Raw genomic sequence first — 23,297 nt, 5'->3', positions numbered from 1 at the left:
TGATATGCTTGCCAAATGGCATTTGCCCTTCACCAACGAAGATTGCAACGAACGTATCATGAGCATGGTCGGTGCTTCGCAAGATTGGTATACCTGGCAGACGTATCACAATGGCATATTCGTAAGACCTTCCTCGCCGCATAGCGGAAAACGCTTCTTCGGTGCCCTGCACATTTATAAAAGCTCTTCATAACGAAGAACCTGTAAACTGTGGCAATGTACTGAAGTGGCCTGGTAGGAAATATTGCAGAAGTTCACTGATCTGTCCTTCAGTTCAATTTTGTGCAAATCTGAATATCTTCGTTCCATTACACTCTCACAAGGTACAGTTTTTTTAGGCATTGCTTTGTTTTTGGATTTTTGGAATTCCGCACACTTCTCTCCCTATGATTTATTACTGTGGGTATTTATTTCGGGTGGTTCTGTAGCAGTAGGCAGTCAACGATTTCGCAGCTACCGACGCTATACGACAACTATCTGTGTTGCAGTCGTGGATGGCTACACCATAGCGGCGTCGGTGTTCGCTGTGCTCATGATCGCCGCCAGCATCCTCCTCATAGTGGCTGCCAATAAGGTGAGGCGGGACGTCCGACTTCTGCATTTTCCATCTATATAAGAGTCTCTAATTTAAGGTAGAAGAAAGCTCAACACACGAACACGCACTTCCGTTTATATATATATATATATACACTCCTGGAAATGGAAAAAAGAACACATTGACACCGGTGTGTCAGACCCACCATACTTGCTCCGGACACTGCGAGAGGGCTGTACAAGCAATGATCACACGCACGGCCCAGCGGACACACCAGAAACCGCGGTGTTGGCCGTCGAATGGCGCTAGCTGCGCAGCATTTGCGCACCGCCGCCGTCAGTGTCAGCCAGTTTGCCGTGGCATACGGAGCTCCATCGCAGTCTTTAACACTGGTAGCATGCCGCGACAGCGTGGACGTGAACCGTATGTGCAGTTGACGGACTTTGAGCGAGGGCGTATAGTGGGCATGCGGGAGGCCGGGTGGACGTACCGCCGAATTGCTCAACACGTGGGACGTGAGGTCTCCGCAGTACATCGATGTTGTCGCCAGTGGTCAGCGGAAGGTGCACGTGCCCGTCGACCTATGACCGGACCACAGCGACGCACGGATGCACGCCAAGACCGTAGGATCCTACACAGTGCCGTAGTGGACCGCACCGACACTTCCCAGCAAATTAGGGACACTGTTGCTCCTGGGGTATCGGCGAGGACCATTCGCAACCGTCTCCATGAAGCTGGGCTACGGTCCCGCACACCGTTAGGCCGTCTTCCGCTCACGCCCCAACATCGTGCAGCCCGCCTCCAGTGGTGTCGCGACAGGCGTGAATGGAGGGACGAATGGAGACGTGTCGTCTTCAGCGATGAGAGTCGCTTCTGCCTTGGTGCCAATGATGGTCGTATGCGTGTTTGGCGCCGTGCAGGTGAGCGCCACAATCAGGACTGCATACGACCGAGGCACACAGGGCCAACACCCGGTATCATGGTGTGGGGAGCGATCTCCTACACTGGCCGTACACCACTGGTGATCGTCGAGGGGACACTGAATAGTGCACGGTACATCCAAACCGTCATCGAACCCATCGTTCTACCATTCCTAGACCGGCAAGGGAACTTGCTGTTGCAACAGGACAATGCACGTCCGCATGTATTCCATGCCACCCAACGTACTCTAGAAGGTGTAAGTCAACTACCCTGGCCAGCAAGATCTCCGGATCTGTCCCCCCTTGAGCATGTTTGGGACTGGATGAAGCGTCGTCTCACGTGGTCTGCACGTCCAGCATGAACGCTGGTCCAACTGAAGCGCCAGGTGGAAATGGCATGGCAAGCCGTTCCACCGGACTACATCCAGCATCTCTACGATCGTCTCCATGGGAGAATAGCAGCCTGCATTGCTGCGAAAGGTGGATATACACTGTACTAGTGCCGACATTGTGCATGCTCTGTTGCCTGTGTCTATGTGCCTGTGGTTCTGTCAGTGTGATAATGTGATGTATCTGACCCGAAGAATATATATATATATGGGAAGTATTTTATTTAATTTTTTCAAATATAATCTACACCGGTTGAAAATGTAAAAAATTTTACGTCCATTACTTCAAGATCTAATAAATCGGTAATTTTTATATAGAAGGCTGTGGATTGCTGTTTTATAAAGATTAAATTACCTGTTTGTATCATATCGTTTCATATTATAGATTGGTAAATCTCTCAAAAAGTAAAGTATGACGCCAATCATCAGTCTCGACCTCCATTGCACTGCCCTTCCTTGACCTCCTCGTTCGACGGAATACCAACGGGCACCTCAGCCACAGTGTCTACAGGAAACCGACACACACAGATCGGTATCTGCACGCTCTCTGCCACCACCATCCGGCACAAAAACGTGGCGTTCTGAATACCCTCGTCCATCGTGCTAAGGTCGTCTCAGACGCTGAAAGTCTGCCACTAGAACTGAGCCACCTCCGCAAAGTCTTCCGGGAAAACGGGTACAACCACGGACAGGTGTCACAGGCTATATCTGGCGTGACACGCAAGAAACACACCAACAGAGAAGAGAATACCACCGAAGAACAAGAAACTTGTGTTTTTTCCTAACTGTGGCAGTGTCGGGAAAGATTAGCCGGTTCCTGAACGGATATAACATTTTATCGGTGTTCAGGCCCCCAGCAAAAACTAGGCAGCTCATGAGGCCTGTGAAGGACGATCTAGGGCTTAGAACGCCTGGAGTGTGCAAGATACCATGTCAGTGTGGCTGTTACTACGTCGGCCAAACAGTACGCACTGTGGAGCAACTCCGGAAGGAACACGAGAGGTGCTTACGCCTACGCTACCCAGAAAAATCTGCCGTGGCAGAACACGCCTTAGAAAATGGACACCGAATTCTATTCGACCAAATGTCTGTCGTTATGAGGACGAAGGGATTTTGGGATAGCGTCTTAAAGAAGCTATTGAAATAAAAACCTCTGTAAACATCATCAACAAGGACAGCGGTTTACACCTCAGCACAGCGTTGGACCCGGCCATTGCGAGGTTAAAACGGGCGCGACGGACACGGGATGAAAACATTACCATATATGGCGAGGAAGACAGCACTAGTGACGTCACAGCCAGCAGTGCGGCTGTTTAACGACGCAGCGACTGCGACACAGCAGTCATTCTTACCACTTGACCATGACTGAGGAGAGTTCGGTCGAAAGCTGTGGGATTTTAACCACCTGACGCTTCTGGAAGCCCGAGAAAATTTTATTAATTCATATCGCCGCGAAACCATGTATTCATACTCGAAAAGACAAAATGATTGATAAACTACAGCAGCATTATGGGATGGCCATTAGAAATAATACTGAGTATTTGTTGAAAATGAAGCAGGGCTACTTTCTTACACAGACTGTCAATTGATGAAAATATAGTACACCACCTTTCCCCTCTTGGACCTGATTCATGGTGCAATTACCGCAATGCCCAGTACTCAAACAGTTCATACAGCTATAAACATTCCTTCCCAGCAGCAGTCATGGATATCATAAAACCTATTTACAGAGACCTGACAAATAATGAATTATTGAAGAAGTGTCTGCGTGGTCAGACTCAAAATCCAAATGAGTCGTTCAATAATCATAGATGGACTCGCTTACCAAAAAGTGTTTTTGTTGGAATGAAGACACTAAAGTGGGGGCTCAGTGAAGATGTTATTGCTTTTAATGATGGCAAGATTGGTAGGATGAAAGTGCTACAGCATATGAGAATTAATCCTGAAGCAAACTGCATCAGAGAACTTGAACTGATGGACAAGGTTCATATTGATAAAGCAGAGTATGCAGCACAGTTGGCCACAAAGAAGAAAAGAAGAAAAAAATTGGAAAAAGATCAAGAGGATGATATCCAGTATGGTGCAGGGTGCTTCTGAGTGACTAAAAATAAAAAATTAAGCATATAGTAAGTGAGTCACAGTCTTTTGAAACTTTAGAAGCCGCTTCTGAAAATTTACATTTTCTGTTGCATTTTTCCCTAAGTCTCAGAAATCACTTCGATTAGAGTACTGAAATTTTCAGGGAGTAATAATATACGTATTCTAAGTCTATTGAACTAAAAGAACAACATAATATTAGGTATAATTAAAATTATTTAGGTCAACATACAAAAAACTACACAAAATTTTAACTGTGTATTTAAGAAATTGTATTTCCGAAAGCAGTGGCTGGAATACAATTACTGAAGTTCAGTTTGTCGTAGAACAAACAGTTTGATGTCTTGTAAAAGTTTCATGTCAATGGCTACGGTGGTTCCTGAAGTACAGCAAGCCAAGACACTAAATTTAACATTGCTGGGATAGGGCGTTCCAGCTCCCCTCAATAATGAAATTATAAATACATTTCTGCTCGCAAACTATCAAATAATCCTAATGGAGTATGAAGATAAATTACAGAGCAATTTGGTCCTTCCGGAAGGTAGAAAAAGATTATGAGAATATCTAAAGATCAAACTGAGATAAAAGCCTTCCATGGCAAAGAGCATTTAAGAGCAATAGTAGTTCATGATAAACAGTTAGAATAAATAAATAATTTTTTATACTAGGGATGTGAGCTCTCACATATTACAGTCCACTATCAGGAATTCAAATCTGGAAAAATTTCAACAGTTGTTAGATACTATAAATCACAATCTGCTCAAAAAGATTAGGAAAGAAACAGCAGTAAAATTTTATGATGTGATGACCACGAGCTGGTCACAAACTCATAGGTAGCAAAAGATAGTGCAATTAACGAACGAACTGAATGTCACAGGACATTTCAAAAAATAGCGGAGAACAGAGAAAGAAATGGCATAAATACTTTCAGAGGCCGTCAGATGGATGAACTCCTAAATTAATACACAAACATACACTTAAAGGGAATAGATATGTTGTACGTCCTAAGAAGAGATGGAAAAACAAATTGGGACAGCCAAGGATGACTAAGCTAAATCGACGATGATGACTGAGTATTACTACGTTCATGTGTGGTCCAAATAAGAATACTCACTGCAAACTTCGCTGTTGTATTGGAAAGGCTCACTGAGACACGTCGGACAAGGACTAGATAGTGAAAGCTTGAGACTGTTATCTATACCTAAAGACGCTCTCAACAAAAATGTGTATACATACTTGAAACAGTGATCACGATCTCGCACGTTAGGAGGGTAGTTTCACAAGTATAGATGCACATTATGGGTGTGACAGCGGGAGGCCAATCATATGGTAGCAAATGTTACCTGTTTAACTGTGCCTGTATGTCTATTTGACAACACGCAACCTTCGGCACACTGTGTACTACCAGCATGAAGTAATGCTGAACCACATTGCCCAAATTTTACAGAGAGAGAATGCTCGTTATATGCTCGCCAAATGCCGCTTGCCCTGCCCCAATGAAGACTGCAACTTACGTATCATGAGCATGTGGTCTGTTTCTCGCGAGAGTGGTAGACTTGGCAGATGTGTCACAGTGACATATTCGTTAGCAGTCAGAGGAACTGCAATGTTACTGCGAAGAACGCAACGGAATGTTATGGTCTTTCCTTACCTTTCCCATCTCTACGTAACCAGTAAATAAAAAATCCTCTCCAATCCGTTTAGCAAATTCTGTGGTGCCAGACATTAAAAGTTCATTACCAAGAAGGACAGCAAATAAAATTTGAGTTATTGCCTTGAGACCGTAAGGTAGGAAGAATCTATCACTAAATTTTGTATGTGATTCTTCTTTAACTAATACGATATATCTTTCTTTAATATGTCGTTACATTAAAAGTAGTTTACAGCGTTGCCTCTTTCTTAAATTGGTCGGCCGCGGTGGTCTAGCGGTTCTAGGCGCTCAGTCCGGAGCCGCGCGACTGCTACGGTCGCAGATTCGAATCCTGCCTCGGTCATGGATGTGTTGTGTGATGTCCTTAGGTAAGTTAGGTTTAAGTAGTTCTAAGTTCTAGGGGACTGATGACCATAGATGTTAAGTCCCATAGTGCTCAGAGCCATTTGAATTTTTCTTAAATTGAAGGGCACATGAGAATTTTAATTTCCTCTTTTTTTGTCCAAGTTTATGAAACAAGTCTAAAGATCTCCCGAACATTCTTGAAATGGACAGTGAACTACTGCGGCGTCCATTCTCGTGATACACTCATTTCTTCAGTACCTTTGAAACAAATGTGAACATTTACACACCAAGTATCACAGCTGGTACGCAAGCACATTACTGAGCACATCTACCACAAGAAGGAACTGTCGACATTAAACTGACAAAAAGGGTATTTTTAAGTTTGGTAACCATAAAAAGTAATATACTGACCAAGATGTGACAGAGAAAAATTACTATAGATGCAATGCTGTCCTGATTACCAACTAGAAGTCACTTTATAATAGCAGTAAGCCGAAACAGACCTGTCCTGTCAAATACTTAATAATATATCATCTAACTGCAGGTAGTTTTGGAGCATTTATTTTCGTTGTCTACAACTGTTAGGTGACTCAAGAGTTTCTTCCATGTTCCTCGCCTCACCTTCTCAAATAATCGTCTCACCGAGTCCAATCAATAAATTACCCTCTGTGCGTGACATGACATTCCTCAATGGTTGTTTGTGAGGTTATGCAGCACCGTGTAGAATGCTGGTCGGTAACACGTCATTCGTATGCAAGTGCAGGAGTCACCATTCGGTGAATCACCATTGAGTAATTCCTAGAGAAAGTAAGTTAGATACTTGTACGTGTGTTCGCACAACATTGTGATGCCTCTTTCGTGTTCAGTGTCTCGCAGCTGCCTACGTATTATATCCTACCTTTGCTAAAACGTTCTTTGTGTTCCTCTCTTCAATTGTTGAACCGCATTTATTGCGTTTTATACGATACACGTTCACTGTTGCGTCATATTACGAGCGTGCAGGCGCTGCAAGATCAGAATATTTTTCAACACACACTCATCCCCTTGCTTGTACAATCAGGTGACTGTCACCGTAACAGAACAGCCCACCCACTTGCTCCTGTCTGAACAGTACATTGTGCGGCTATGATAAACGTTAGGATAATTACGAAATTACAGTAGTCGTGTTGTGAAGAAGTGCGATGCAATGTTCCTTCGGACACACACGCATTCCTTGTATGAGAATAACATTAATGCAATAAATAACATGGATGACGACGTATCAACATTTTGGTCCGACCGTGTGTCGTGCTCGGGCAATCGAAGCGACCACTCGCATAAAGTAAGAAACGGGGTTCGAGTCGCGACCCACCACAAATTTACTTTGTCATGACCCCATATTTGGAAACGCGAATATATTTCATGTTTAAATGATCTGCCCTCCTACATCTGTGAACCACACACTAATTGACGTAATACAAATGGAAAAATTATTCATGTAATTTCAGCTGGAAATCGTATGTCCTTCAATAATCCACATGCGCACAGATACTAATATTAGATTATGTATCCCTTCATCTACAGCAACTACTCTTTGAAATATGTTTTTTAATTTGTCATAGTTGTAGCCTTACCTGTCACATCATGTGTGCAAATTTTTAAGTACGCATATGTTTATCAAATAAGGAAAAATTTATAGGTATAATTTAATTTTTGAGTAGTGGAGAAGTATGAAGTTTTCATAACAGTCAGTGCCATATGGATAGCAGTAGCTTTTGTTTCAACCGTTGACTTCTGCACTTGTCAGCAAGAACATTATGACCACCTAGCTACTGTCGACATAAACCCGTCCAGGTGAGGAATGACTGCCTAGTCAGACACACTCGGTGTATGCAGTATAAGCGAGAGTGCTGTCTGTGTGTAGAATGGGGAAGGCGCTTCTATCGATATAAACTCGTCCAGATGAGGAATGACTGCCTAGTCAGACACACTCGGTGTATCCAATATCAGCGAGAGTGCTGTCCGTGTGTAGAATGGGGAAGCGCGCGATCTATCTAAATTTGACAGAGGGCAGATTGTGAAGGCCCGAAGGCCCGGCACGAGCATTTCGGAAACTGGACGAGTCCTCGGGTATTCGAGGAGTGTTAAGGTGAGTGTCTTCAACACATAGCGAAACCAAGGTGAAATAACGTTCGGACGTCATGGGTTGGGCAGCTACCCCTCATTGTAGATGACGGACGCGGTAGGCTGGGCGCACTAGTAAAACAAGACAGCCAGCGAACTGGAGACTGATATCAGACTTTAATGCCGGATACAGTCCAAGTGTGTCTGGACACACAGTGCACCGAACTCTCCTAACGAAGGGCCTCCGCAGCCGATGACCCATGCATGTGTCAATTTTACCACCACGACGTCAGCAACTACAACTAAAATGGGCACATGACCATTGGCACTGGACGTTGGAGCAGTGGTAGAGGGTTGCATGGATGAATCCCGATATCTTCTTCATCATGCCGATGAGAGTGCGCGAATCTGTCGTCTTCCATAGGTTCAGCTTCTTGAACCTGTATTTCAGGACGAAGACAAGGCTGCATTACGCTTTGGTAACATTCACATGGGGATCGATGGACCCAGTGGAGCTCGTGCGAGGCACGATGACGACCAAGAAGTATCGTACAGTGATTGAAAACTACGTACACCCCTCCATGAAGATCATGTTTCCCGACGGTAGTCGCATTTTAAAGCGTGATCACGCGCTTTGTCATAAGGCCAGGACTGAGATTGAGTGGTTCGAGGAACACAGTGCCGAGTTCCAGCTGATGTGCTGTCCTCACTGTTACCGTGACGATGCGTCGCTACTGTTATCCGTGGCAAAGGTGGGTATACCGACTATTAAGTAGGTAATCATCATGTTCTGGCTGATCAGTGTGTTTTTCATTTTTCATTATTTATGTACTGCAATGAAATCATCGCTGAAATTTTTATTTAGTGTACATTACCATCATACGAAGGAGATTTGTTTGTTTCAGCCTTTCCTCTTTCCGCTAGGTATAGGCCTACATGCAATGCACCTCTTACAAACCTATAGAATTCAAAATTAAGAAATGTTGAAGCTAGTTTCTTCTTTGAATATCTCATTGAAAATTTTCTCATTAATGATTATGTGTTGTTAATAAATAACATTTATATTGATACATGCGTTTTTATGCCAACTGAACCTCCATTTCTTAACTTTATATGTATATAAATCTTCCATAACATTTTCTCTTCCAGAATCGACACCGCCTTGTCTTCTGGTGGCTTATCATCAATTCAGCGATCACAATCATCTTGGCACTCAGTTTCCCAGCGACTATGACACTAGGCTTCATGTATGGACATACGCCATGGATGATCGCATACCTCGTACTTGGATTCTTAGAACTTGGTAAGTGTTGTTCACATCAGACAGAGAGGGGCTGACGCTAACGCTACACATCATTTATACCATACTAGCTGCTATACGTACTGAGGGATATGGCAAACGTTATACAGCAGTTCCCAGCTGATTGTCAAAACTGCAACATCCAGAGATAATGGATGCAGCGAAAAGCTGCACTGAACGGTTCATGAAATACCTTACCTTGTTTCGTGAATGTAAAAAACTGATATTGGTTTAAATAAAACAACATGTATTATTAAATTAAAATTATTTAAAAACGAGAGTGATACGAAGTCGGAAGCGTTGCATAAACTCTTTACCTGTGTAGCTAAGCAACTACCTCATTCGCATCCCGCCAGGTTCTTGCACATGTCAGTTGAACGGCATTGCATTAGCTGACCCTCATTCACTTACCATCGCAGCAGAATAGCGACACAAGGGTGAGCGCTGTCAGTCATATTGCCCATGAGATTTGTCATAGTTGAATATGACTTTGAATGGGTACGTGATTCTCTATTCCGCCAGCTTACATCCCCTACAAGTGCGAAGCTCGGATTTAGTGCAAGAAGGCCTTGGAACACTGTAGGCTGTTTGAGTCTTCAGAATTCATGGGCAAAGTGAGATTAGCCATTGGTGCGTGTTCGAATTATTTCGTGAGTACTTTTCTGTGTAGACTGTACGAACAGTTATTACGATCTATCGGCTATTCCACGGTTTTCTTGAAATTATTTTAGTCATACTGTCTTAGGTTCTATTCAGCTCACATTATGTTTAAAGAGTTTATCGGTTCCAACTTGGCTACCATACATTTCTAGAATTGTTGCTGCCACAGTTGTTCTGGTGCATTGTGTAGTTCCTGTCTATCGGGTTTGAGAAGTGTTTGTTAGTAATATATTTTTACCTCAAACCCGACCCTCCAGTACTAAATTGGTGACCCTTTGATGCCTCAGAATGTGTCCAACCAACCGATTTCTTCTTCTACTCAAGTTGTGCCACAAATTTCTTTTCTCAGGAGTTCAGTTCAGTATTTTCTCATTAGTTACTTGATCTACCCAACTAACCTTCAGCATTCTTCTGTAGCAATATATTTCGAAAACTTCTATTCTCTTCTTGTCTAAACTGATTATCGTCCATGTTTCACTTCCACACATGGTAACACTTCACAAAAATACTTTCAAACGCTTTTCTAGTCATTGCCAGCCTACATTTTATAACCTCTCTACTTCAACCATTATCAGTTATTTTGCTGCCCAAATTGTAGGACTCTTCTACTACTTTAAATGTCTCATTTCCTAATCTAATTTCCGCAGCATCACCTGATTTACTTCGTCTGCATTCCTTTATCCTCGTGTTGCTTTTGTTGAAGTTCATCTTGTATCTCCCTTTCAAGACACTGTCCATGCCGTTCAACAGCTCTTCCATGTCCTTTGCTGTCTCTGACAGAATTACAATGTCATCGGCGAAACTCAAATTTTTATTTCTTCTCCCTGAACTTTAATTCCTACTCCAAAGTTTTCTCTTGTTTCCTTTACCGCTTGCTCAATATACAGATTGAATAATATCGGGGTAAGCCCTGTCTTAGTTCCTTCCCAACCACTGCTTCCCTTTCGTGCCCCTCGACTCTTACAACTGCCATCTGGTTTCTGTACAAATTCTAAATAGCCTCTCGTTCCCTGTTATTTAGCCCTGACAGCTTCAGAATTTGAAAGAGAGTATTTCAGTCATAATTGTCAAAAGCTTTCTCTATGTCTACAAATTCTATGAACTAAGTTTACCTTTCCTTAACCTACGTTCTATGAGAAGTCGTAGGGTCAGTATAGCCTCGCGTGTTTCAACACTTCTCTGGACTCCAAACTGTTGTTCCCCGACGTCGGATTAACCGGTTTCTTCATTCTTCTGTAAAGTTCGTGTTAGTATTTTGCAATCGTCACTTATTAAACTCATAGTTTGGTAATTTTCACACCTGCCAGTACCTTCTTTCTTTAGAATTGGAATTATTACATTCTTCTTGAAGTCTGAGGGTATTTCGCCTGTCTCATACATTTTACACACTATATGAATGAGTTATGTCATCAATGGCTCTCCCAGGGTTATCAGTATTTCCAGCGCAATGTTGTTTACTCGCAGGGCCTTGTTTCGACTTAGGTATTTCAGTGCTCTGTCAAATTCTTCACGCAGTACATCTCCCATCTCACCTTCATCTACGTCCTCTTCTATTTCCATAAGATTGCACTCAACTACATCTCTCTCATAAAGCCCTTCCATATACACCTTTCACCTTTCTGCTTTCCCTTCTTTGCTTAGGACTGGTTTTCAATCTGAATTCTTGATGTTCATACAGGTTGTTCTCTTTTCTCCAAAGGTGACTAATTTTCCTGTAGGTGGAGTCTGCCTTACCACCAGTAATATATGCTTTTAAATCCTGTCATCTAATTTTATATATATATATATATATATATATATATATATATATATATATATATTCGTATTCCCTTTGGCTGCTTCATTTAGTGCACTTTATATTTTCTCCTTCATCACTGACATTAAGTATCTCTTACATTACCCAAGGATTTGTACTAGTCCTCGTCTTTTTCCGTACTTGATCCTCTGCTGCCCTTATTATTTATTCTCTCAAAGCTACTCATTCTTCTTCTACTGTATACCTTTTCTCTATTCTTGTAATCGTTCCCTAATCCTCCCTCTGAAACGTTCTATAACTTCTGGTTCTTTGAGCGTATCTTGGTCCCATCTCCGTAAATTCCTACCTTTTTGCAGTTTCTTGAGTTTTAATATACAGTTCGTAACTAATAAATTGTGGTCAGAGTCCACTTTTGTCCCTGGAAGTGTCTTACAATTCAAAACGTGGTTCCTAAATCTCTGTCTTACCATAATACATTCGATTTGAAATCCTCCAGTGCCTCCAGGTCTATTCCACATGTAAGGCCTTCTTTCATGATTCTGACACCAAGTGTTGGCTATGATTAAATTGTGCTCTGTGCAAAATTTTACCAGCCGGCTTTCTCTGTCATTTCTTTCTCCAATCGATATTCACCTACTGCTTCTCCTTTTATTCTTTTTCCTACTATCTAATTCCGGTCCCCCATTACTATTAAATTTGTGTCTCTCTTAACTGTCTGAATAATCTCATCATACATTTCTTCAATCTCTTCATCATCTGCGGAGCTAGTTGGCATATAAACTTGTGCTACTGTGTGGTTCTGGGCTTCGAGTCTATCTTGGTTGTAATAATGCGTTAACTATACTGCCCAAAGTAGCTTATCCGCATTCCATTTTTTATCCTTTTTTTAACCTAATCTTTCATTATCCATATTTGATTTTCTATTTATAGGCTACGTTCCCTTGACCAGTAATCCTGTTCCCCTGCCACCGAAATTCACTAATTCTCACTATTTATAACTTTATCCATTTCCTCTTCTATATTTTCTAAACTACCTGCACGACTAAGGGATCTGATATTCTATGCTCCGGTCCATAGAATGCCAGTTTTTTTCTCCTGATAACGACGTCCTCCTGTGTAGTCCCCACCTAGAGGTTCGAATAGGGCACTATTTTACCTCCGAAATATTTTACCCAAGAGGATGCCATCAACATTTAACCACACAGTACAGCTGCATACCCTCGAAAAGAATTATGGCTGTTGTTGCCGTTGTTTTCTGCCGTTCGCAGTGCCAGGACAGCAAGGATATTTTACTTGATGTTGCAAGGCCAGATCAGTCAATCATCCGGACTTTCGCCCGTGCAACTACTGAAAAGGCTGCTGCCCATCTCCAGGAACCACACCTTTGTATTTCCTCTCAACACACACCCCTCCATTGTTGTTGCTCGACCAACTGCATCGCTGAGGCAAGCAAGCGTCCCCACCAACGGGAAGGTCCCTGGTTCATGGGGGGAGGATGTGGCAGTTATATGTAATTTATTTTATACTCAGGATTCACGTAAATTTTGTTACTGCTGTCTAGTGTGAGTCGTTAATAGAACTAGCCTGAATTATCACAGGCTATGTGTATTGGTACAGGGGGAATTCCCTTTCTACCTAATTCCATTTTTGCAGATTTGTTTCTAATCTCTGGCGAAAGCTATATAATCTCTATTTATGACAGTTGAAATAATGTTCCTCTGATTTGCAAAAGGGGCTATATTTCACATTGTTTTTATAGCTGCTCATAGTTGTTTATTGATGCTTGATTTGCTACTCCAGAACATTTGTGAAGTGAAATGTTTGCCCCATTGCTGTAGCAGTCCCTGAGTCACAGGGTATTTTGTTGAATTTATTTTGAGACAGAATCACTTGAGTGATATGAAGCTCTATACAATTTCATGATATGAAATCTCAAATTAATACTGATGAATTTGTCCCTGATTTTCTTGGACTGGTATACTATTAATAATTGCATTCGTTGGAGTTTGGTGAATGTCATGAGCTAAGAAGAAAATAATATTAACAGCTTGCACGGCTTGTTAAATATAATACGTTACCTTTTCTGGGTGAAGTGTCTTTTGCAAACAGGCATTTTGCCTCTCCCATGTCTTTACTTTTTACCGTTTTCATAAATCCTCCGTAGTTTACTCAGATGAAATCTTGGAGAAATGAGCTGAAATTAATAAAATGTTTAGGAAAAAGTTCCATCATTTGAACTGTCGTTCTTACAGTGGTAAATGATATTATAAGTACGAAATATTGCATGGTAGTCGGCATTTGTAGAAAAATAAGATTAATTGCAGATGACGGAGTATAAACTTGAAGAGCAGGCGAAAGACAATGATTAATAGAACATATACTCCCATAATGTATGAAAGAAACATACACAAGAACAGACAAAGATATCTAAGGGTTCAGAACCTTCTATAAATAAATTAGTCAGATAAAGAAATAAAAACATGACTTCGGAAAAAAATGTTAAAAGCAATCTTGGAGAAAAGAAATGAATTAATTTCACATATGCCGACGCTAAGGTGCCTTAAGTTTAAAGATATCAACAGAAACTTGAAATGTGTGTCTGTGAAGAACATTTAAGTATGGATAGCCATGTTGTGCTCCAAATCTGAAGTACTCTTGAATCACTGTGAAAGAAAAAATGATGATGATATAACAGTGAAAATTATCGCATGAGGAGTTCAGCATCTACTGCGTTTAATTTGTTCATCAACACCTGCTGAAGATTCCCAACTTCGCTAGTGTAAAATCACATGTCATTATTCCTAGAGAAGTATAATGAAATTGAAAAAGGAGTGAAATGAGTTATTAATAATGTGCATAAACCCAATTTAAAAAATAAAACGAATAATTTAAAGTGTATACAAGACTTAGTAGATTTCTACTTTTTAACTTAGACCAGGAAGTGAAAGAAAAGTACAAGTAACGATTAAAACTGCAGGTGAAAAAACCTAATTTTAATGCTTACAGAGTATATGACCTTTGTCGCTGGATGCCGTTAAGTCCTAGTCTGAAGGACAGGAGAGACATGTTACTCAGTCCAGAATAACTCTAAATAAACAAAGAATGTAAATATACAGAGTAAAAGAAACAAAGATAACAACCTATTAAACATCAATATTGAGACTAGTTGAGTGAAACTAAACTGCAACGAAATTTCATGGCGTAGTATGGAAGCTTTCAGAGGAAGGCTGACATAGGTGAATTACACAGTCAAAATAAACTACATTAAAGAACAAGTTTCTGATTTTCGGTATTGTATTACATGTAATGAACTTTCAAATTTATTGAGCAAGCCTACATTTTGAATTTCGCTCTTATTAGGTATAATAATTCCAAAAAGCAGCGGATTCATTGTCGGCAAACAAAGACGAAGGAAATCAAATAGAGTCTACACCATAAATTTGTCTTTCTCACCACTGCCAATACTTGTTCAGATGTACTTGGTGGCGAAACACTGAGGTTACAAGCAGAGTACAGGAAGTGCTCACAGTATCACAGTAGGAGGGCAAGGAGAGAACAAGCCATCTTTGACCCCAATGCAGAGGTCATTCCATGAACTCACACGAGATGTCATAAAATCGCCGGGAAAGTCTAAGAAATTACATCACAAGACTCTACGGGGAGGAAATGTGCTGCAATATGAAGAAACTGGACAAGTTGCGACAACGCAAAGAGAGGATGTTGGGCTCGCTCAACTTCCTCCTCAGGTGCAGAGATAGAGATGTGGTGCCTGTATTTGCCAAAATCAAACATCAAATTACGTCTAGGCGGCCAACAGGATCAAGCACCGAGCCAGCATCGCTGTGGTGAGAGAAAGAGTCCGTGACATCCGCCATAAACTTGATGTCACGTCCAGGGAGCTGTTACATCTACATCTGTACATGGCCGCCAAACTAGCGCAAGAGGATTGGGACAGAATTGATGGAGTGTCTTGGTCACTAGCAGCATGCATTAAGAAAAATGCTACAGCCCGACAATTGGCAAAATTTGAACGCCTGAACAGCAGAGTGCAACAAAATCATGACACTCGCAAGGTTGTAAATTTGAGTGACAGAACACTGGATGAAGCTACCCTGAAGGTTCTTGGCTGGGGCCTAAATTTCGCTGTCGCTCCTAGAGATCTACCGGTAGCCAATTTCATCAGCTCTGTGGAACAAGTCGTCAACACACTACCCTCAAGTACGGCTGAAGAGATTCAGAGAGAGACGTGCAGAGCCCTTACCAGAGTCTAAGTCTAACATCTCAAGAGACGAGAGGATGGCCCTCAGGAGATTACGAGAAGATGACGACATAGTGGTATTACTGGCAGACAAAGGGAACTCCACAGTCATACTGCAGAAAGGTGACTATGACCTGAAGATCCGGCGACTTCTGGAGGACCCAGCTTACAAACCACTAGAGCAGGATCCAACTGACAGGGTGGACAGAAACACCAAGTCTCTGCTGAAGGAAACTGGCTGGCCTGAGAAAGTTATCAAACGACTGAAATCCAAGGCACCAGTACCACCCAGCCTCTATGGACTACCTAAAATCCACAAAGAGGGTGTACCACTACGACCCATTGTGAGCAATATTGGGGCAGCCACCTACACAGCTGCAACATATCTCAAGAAAATGTTGGCACCATATGTGGGGAAGTGTGAACACCACATCCGCAACTCACGGGACTTTGTGGAATGTCTTAAAAACCTACATTTCTCAGATGCAGACTTAATGGTCAGTTTTGACATGTTGTCCCTGTTCACCAGAGTGCCCCTTAAGGACATGCTTGGCTTAATCAGTGAGAAGTTTGATGGAGCTGTGCTGGACCTGTTTAAGCATATTCTAACATCGACTTACTTCCTATGTGGAGGTCAATTCTATGAACAGACTGAAGGGGTGGCGATAGGTAGCCCCTTGTCACCAGTAGTGGCCAGCCTGTTTATGGAGAAGTTCGAGGACGAGGCTCTTACAACTACCACTTACCAGCCAACGTGCTTCCTGAGATACGTTGATGTCACATTTGTCATTTGGCCCCACGGTCGCGAAAAACTGGAAGACTTCCTGGACCACATGAACTCAAGGAATCCGAATATTAAATTCACCATGGAGCTAGAAAAGGACGGTCAGCTTCCGTTTCTGGATGTCCTGGTGAAGAAGAAGGCGGATGGCACCTTCAGCCACAGTGTGTACCGAAAGCCAACACACACAGATTTATACCTACAGGCCGACAGCTGCCACCACCCAGCACAAAAGACCGCGGCGCTTAGAACACTCGTACACCGAGCCAACACACTGTCTGACTCTGATAGCCTGCCAGGGGAACTTGAAAATCTTCAAAAAGTGTTTGCTAACAACGGATTCTCATCCAGGGACATCTGCAGAGCTCTACATCCCGCCAGACGTCAGGATACATCGGAGAACGAGCAAGAAGAAGAGATCAAGAAGCTGGCATTTTTACCGTAAGCCGGGCCTGTTTCTGCCAAGATCAGCAGAATACTAATGAAACATAACATCAAGAGTGTCTTCTGCCCACCTAGCAAAATCAAGACTTTACTTGGAACAGTCAAAGATGACCTGGGCTTAAGGAAGCCTGGCATTTACAATATTCCTTGTGAATGCAGTATGTCCTACATTGGCCAAACGACTAGAACGGTGGAAATCAGATGTAAGGAACACCAGCGACATACCAGGCTAAGGCAGGCCACAAAATCAGCAATAGCAGAACACTGCCTAGAGTTGGAACATTCCATGGATTATGAGAACACCAAGGTCATGGTCCAGACCCCCAGGTTCTGGGACAGTGTCATCACTGAATCTATAGAGATAAAGATGGGACAAAACCTGATTAACCGGGAAGCAGGATACCAGCTAAGCATTGCATGGAACCCAAAATTTGAACTGCTGAAGCAATACCGGAGAAAATATGTTTCCAACTCCAACAACGAGCCTCAGACATCTGCACACTGCGGGCATGAACCAGGAATTCTCAGCCGCACTCGGAGGCGGCCAGAGCGAGCATGGACGGAATAGGGAACGTCCAGAGCGGCAGGGGAGCACCACTCACGGGCGCGGACCTAGAAGGCAACACCGGAAGGCCACGACTGCAGTGAGAGGCGGCCAGAGTGGGCGCGGACGGAACAGGGAACACCTAGAGCGGCAGGATAGCGCGACCCGTGGGCGCGGACCGACTAGGGAACGGCAAACAGAACACCAGGCACCGAGCAGGCCTAAATATGTGACCCGGTCCAGCAAGCAGCCAGTCTCAGCGAACACCTGATGAAGACGTCAAGTAATGACGTCGAAATATCGTGTTTGGAAGACGCTGATATCCGGCAGAAAACCCGATTTCCGCGAGATGGAACAGACTACTTAACGTTGGTAATCTTCACTTAAAGATACACTACACATTTCTGTGTCAAATCACAAGTACACGAGTAAACACAGTTACTAGTATCGACTTTATACATTTTATAATGTTTCCAGACATGAGACTACGACATACTTTTAAGTCTTGTTTGACTAAGGAGCATGGTATTACCACAGTGGAGACTACAATATACAACTACAGAATGAGTCACTTGTTAGATCCTGTTCAAGTGTGTTTAAGTGTATTAGACTTCAGACTCTAACAGTATGTACAATGTGCTCCACTGTGTTCTGTGCCCATCACGTCCATGTGGAGTCAGCTAACTAATAAGTTGCAGAACAGCTGCTGTGTGGTGTTTAAAAACTTTTACTGTTTGTTTACTGGGTAATAAGAATATCTGAAAATTGACTTGTGTACAGATAACCTTTGCTGCCACTCAAGACAGAGAAAAGCTTATAAATTATGCTCTGTCAGATTATCAGATTACTGTTTTAAGTAACTTCTTGTAAACTACATTGAGGTTCTTAACATTGCCTCCAGCAAAGACAAGCTAAGCATTCACAGATGTGTTATATTAAAGCAGGGGAAACACACTTGTGTCTCAATCCAGGTTATTGTTCTCCAAAATAACGTCAGATATAGATATCACCGAATTGGGACAGATACCCAAACACAATGTTAACCTACAAATCATAAGAAGCAAAATAAATATATCACACAGACTTAATCCATTCCCCATTATAGAATTGGCAACTTTAAATGAAGTTACTGGGATATGTGTACGAGAAAAAAACTTGAAATGGAGGAGATCAAAGCCCAAAAAGCGCAATCAGGAGTATATGGCGAAGACAACTGACGTAAAGGAAGAACGTAAAATAAATGGGAAAAAGAAGAAGCTATAACAACTGTACAGGTACGGTTTGCATGTTGCTTTAAAAACAGTGCATGGCGAGATCTGGCTGCGAATGTATACTGTAAAATATCTCCATTTACTGTAAGAAACACTGGTAAATGGTCATATGTTGGAGTCCTAGCCGAAAATGATGGATTGGGGCATATTTACTACATTAAAAGACACTTGAAAAATATGTTTATGAAGCTCTGTTCCCGCCTGGATCTGCTTACAAAGGATGGTTACAATGTATTTAAATGTGCTGGTCTAGATTATGTGTACCTAAAATAGAACAACCCTTTGCAGAAATTATAACGAACAGAATAATAACATTTAATGGTTATGTAACACCTCACATTGGTTGACAAGTTTTTCTTTGTGCAGAGACGCCCACAATTGAAAAGTGGCTGCAGGCTATTATGGAGCATTTCCAGATTGCCGTTACAAGCTGCCATTCCATCACTTTTAAACTGTGCAAACGACTATGTTGTTATCGCCGGAACTCTACTTGTAGGTGTTATGTATTGGGACAGAATTCCATCACATTTAGAACCCAAATAACGGATAGAGTAGACTCTTATAACTGAGAACAAGATATATGGTGTCGTTTGATCCCTCACCAAGATTATTTGAGTGTATTTAACACAATTTATCAGTATTTATGTAGTGCTCCACTCCACTAATCGATTTTTATAAAGTATCGAGACGTGTGACTACAGCAAACTTTGTACGTCTCTCATGGCTAAGGAACATATCATTACCGGGATGGAAACCGCTGCAGAATTGACCGTGCGTTTGACACTCGTGCAAGACTGTGTAGGTTTGCACTTAATGTCTTGTATCTTTCTTTTACACTACTCTGTTGTCACTTCGACAATTATTGGCAATTCTCCCCACTAATGCTGCTGTAATCACGTTATTTCGTCTGTTTCCCGTGTATTATGACGCTGATGTCTTCGTTTCTGCAAACCGGCACTGTTATTTTGTCACATTTGCAATATGGGGGTGCCATTCTTTGTAATATTTACAGCCATTTTGCTAGAGCTTTGCTTGCTGTAAGTTCTAACATGAACATTGCAGTTGGGCACTTGATATTAAGCCTATATTTCAGCTGTAGCAGGATCGAGAGCAGGCAGAATCTCTAACATCATTTACGGTTGCGACCTGCTAAGTTTTAGAATACATCTACACATCTGTATGTTATAGAGAATAACATCACTTTAAAACATGCGCTCGAGCTATTGATTCTAACACTGTCTCTCGAAATGTCACGTATTTCACTGCTACCGTCGTTGGCCGTCCTTGTCACTTGTTTACATACAGTGATGCTTAAGTGATATCTCCTAATAAAACACCTTATTTCTTCCATCGATAGAAATACAGCTGTGTTTCGTGTGTGTTTTGGTGGCGTACTTGATTGCAAGTTTTATTTTCGCGATCTATAAATATATATTTAACAGGGCGAGGATGTGGTGCAAAAATGGTTCATCAAGAATGTGGGGGGGGGGGGGGGGCCTCACATGACCATGTTTTTCATTTATATTTTTTAAGTATTTATTGTCACTTTTTGACAAAATATAGGAATTAAATTTATGAATTATTTATTAATTAAAGGATTTTCATAGAAATAAACACCATTAAGAGTACAAAGACGTTATTACTCAATTTTTACATAAAGTCTGCTAGATAATCATCTTAACCGCCCTTAACGTTTCAAATCTTTCAAAATCTACAAAACCATACATTCTGATTTTTTGCTAAGTATTTAGGAGATAAAACTTCTTCGAACACAAAATGAACAATAAACTTTTGACATAAGCTGTTAATCATCTCATGCCACAGCACATTGTTGGCACAGTGGAACAATGTGTTCTTCGACAAATTTAGTTATGACAACCTTCACAAATGTGAGGTGTCTTACGATGGACAGCATAGGGACATTCTTGACATCTTTTTCGTACATCTTGGACTCCGGCAGTCGATTCTTGTGAACATTCTCCACTAAATTCTCTGATTCTCTTACGCAAAGTGCTTGGCAGTTGAGGTATTTCTTGTTGGGCACTCAGGTGTTCACTGACGAGCATGCAGCCTAATGTTTTTATGAAATTACGACGCTTTTGGTTTTTATTGTTATTTGATCACTTAACAATAGCAGCATTTATGCTGCCCATATTCAATATTCCGTAAAAGACAGTTTGAGGCCATTTTTTGAGTTGCGGCTTACATCATAAGTCGCTGACAGTTCATCTGCAATGTCAGTTCCACCTTTCGTAGAGTTTTAAAACATGTTTGTTTTTATGTCCTGTCAATTCATCAATTTGAGCATTGTGGTGAAGACTAGATATGAACAAAGCAACTTTGTTTTTCTCTGACATGCGCGGAACAAGTGTAGTATCCTTTTGGAAACTGAACTTAGATGAGTAGATTTCTCTACCACGAGTTTTGCAAAATCCAGGAGGGATTTGCCTCTTGTTCTTACGCACTGTTGCCACAGAAGTTAGCTCGTGCTCTTTCAGCAGATGTGACACTAGTTAATAGCTCGTAAACCAATATGAAAAGTCACGTTACGCCTTGTTTTTGAAATGGTTAGCACCAGCTGATTCACCACATCAGATTGTTTATTTCTCAGTGGAAACGGCCCTTCTGGCGGTTTCCCAGCATATATTTCGCGGTTGAAGATATAGAAATTCTTTGCTCCGAACGAGGCAAATGTTTTTACCCCACATTATCTGGTTTTGATGGAATGTATTGTCTAAATCTGCATCTGCCTTTGAATGCAAGCAGCATTCCGTCTATTGTTGTATAGTCTCCTAGTACATAGGCTTTCTTGCGGTTTTCAACCAATATTTCAGATATCTGTCGTACTGGTGCTAAGTTGTCCAGCCGTTTTATTTCTTCACGTGTGGATTTATCGTCAAAACGAAGATAACTTAAAATAAAATGGAAACGTTGCTGTGTGATATTCAGCCGAAAAATTTCAGTGCGTTCCATCTAAAACCAAAACCGGTGTTCTGCCTTCCAATCGGTAAAATCTAGCAATGTACAACGAGCCCATATAAGCCTTCAGCTTGCCGATGGTCATCTCCTACATAAAATACTGATTTGCAACTACTTCACAAGCTTCTTTCCTTTCTGCGGTTTTCAAGTTTGTGTATTTCAATACAATACTAAGAATATTTTCATTGCAAGACAGACTCCAGCACTCAAGCTCTGTCTTTGCTAATCTTGCCACTAAACTCACACCAGGTACCTCCTTGATGATGTTTACAGAACGGGTCCAAACTTGTTGTTGAGGTGGATTTTTGCACCACTTGGGTCCATCTTTACCAAAATAAAATGGACTGCGTACCTGATTTCGCGATCGCTCGTGTAGGTCTGGTAATGCAGCATTGTGGGCAGTATTTTGTAGCTCATTTAGTGCCATATTATTCTTTGTCACTACCTTCACTTGCATCTTGCCCAACACAACTATTGCCACTGGGCTCACTTACACAATCTTCATTTTCAGTGTCATCTGCCGTAAAGTCGTTTTCACTGTCTGGTAATTCCACCCTCCACCGAAGTATGCGCTCAGCCTCCCTTTATTCGTTGTCCATTTTGACTAAAAACACCAAAAAATATAAAATATCCATGAAAAAAAGATAAACGGAAAAATGGCACAGAAATACTACTTCGCGGCTGTGGAAGAGTCACAAATACGCTCTTACCGTTTGCATTCGCGGTGCTTGACGCAAAATTTGCAGAACAGCACCAGGGATGGGGAAGACTTGCCCTCTTTGACCTGACACTTGGCAACATATTGTGAGCCCTGTTGTAAATGACCTTTGAGTTAAGGAAGTACCAGGTGATCAAAAAGTCAGTACAAATTTGAAAACTGAATAAATCTCGGAATAATGTAGATAGAGAGGTACAAATTGACACACATGCTTGAAATGACAAGGGGTTTTATAAGAACCAAAGAAATACAAAAGTTCAAAAAATGTCCGACAGATGGCGCTTCATCTGATCAGAATAGCAATAATTAGCATAACAAAGTAAGACAAAGCAAAGATGATGTTCTTTACAGAAAATGCTCAATATGTCCACCATCATTCCTCAACAATAGCTGTAATGGAGGAATAATGTTGTGAACAGCACTTTGAAGCATGTCCGGAGTTATGGTTAGGCATTGGCGTCGGATGTTATCTTTCAGCATCCCTAGAGACGTCGGTCGATCACGATACACTTGCGACTTCAGGTTACCCCAAAGCAAATAATCGCA

At 41.8% G+C, this 23,297-nt stretch overlaps 1 protein-coding gene across 1 annotated transcript in view; it reads left to right on the top strand.

The window, feature by feature from the left end:
• The window catches only part of LOC126172883 (uncharacterized), a 116,217-nt gene that overhangs the window by 84,342 nt on the left and 8,578 nt on the right, over window positions 1–23,297 (top strand). The window contains exons 5-6 of the mRNA XM_049920914.1: window positions 489–574; window positions 9,190–9,343. Of these exons, the coding sequence (XP_049776871.1) occupies window positions 489–574; window positions 9,190–9,343 (240 nt within the window). The remainder of the gene's footprint in view (window positions 1–488; window positions 575–9,189; window positions 9,344–23,297) is intronic.

The sequence above is a fragment of the Schistocerca cancellata genome, chromosome 1 (genome assembly GCF_023864275.1).
Source record: "Schistocerca cancellata isolate TAMUIC-IGC-003103 chromosome 1, iqSchCanc2.1, whole genome shotgun sequence".
In the NCBI taxonomy this organism is placed as follows: domain Eukaryota; kingdom Metazoa; phylum Arthropoda; class Insecta; order Orthoptera; family Acrididae; genus Schistocerca; species Schistocerca cancellata.
Note: the sequence above shows the minus strand (reverse complement) of the source record. Positions and strands in the feature narration are given on the sequence as shown.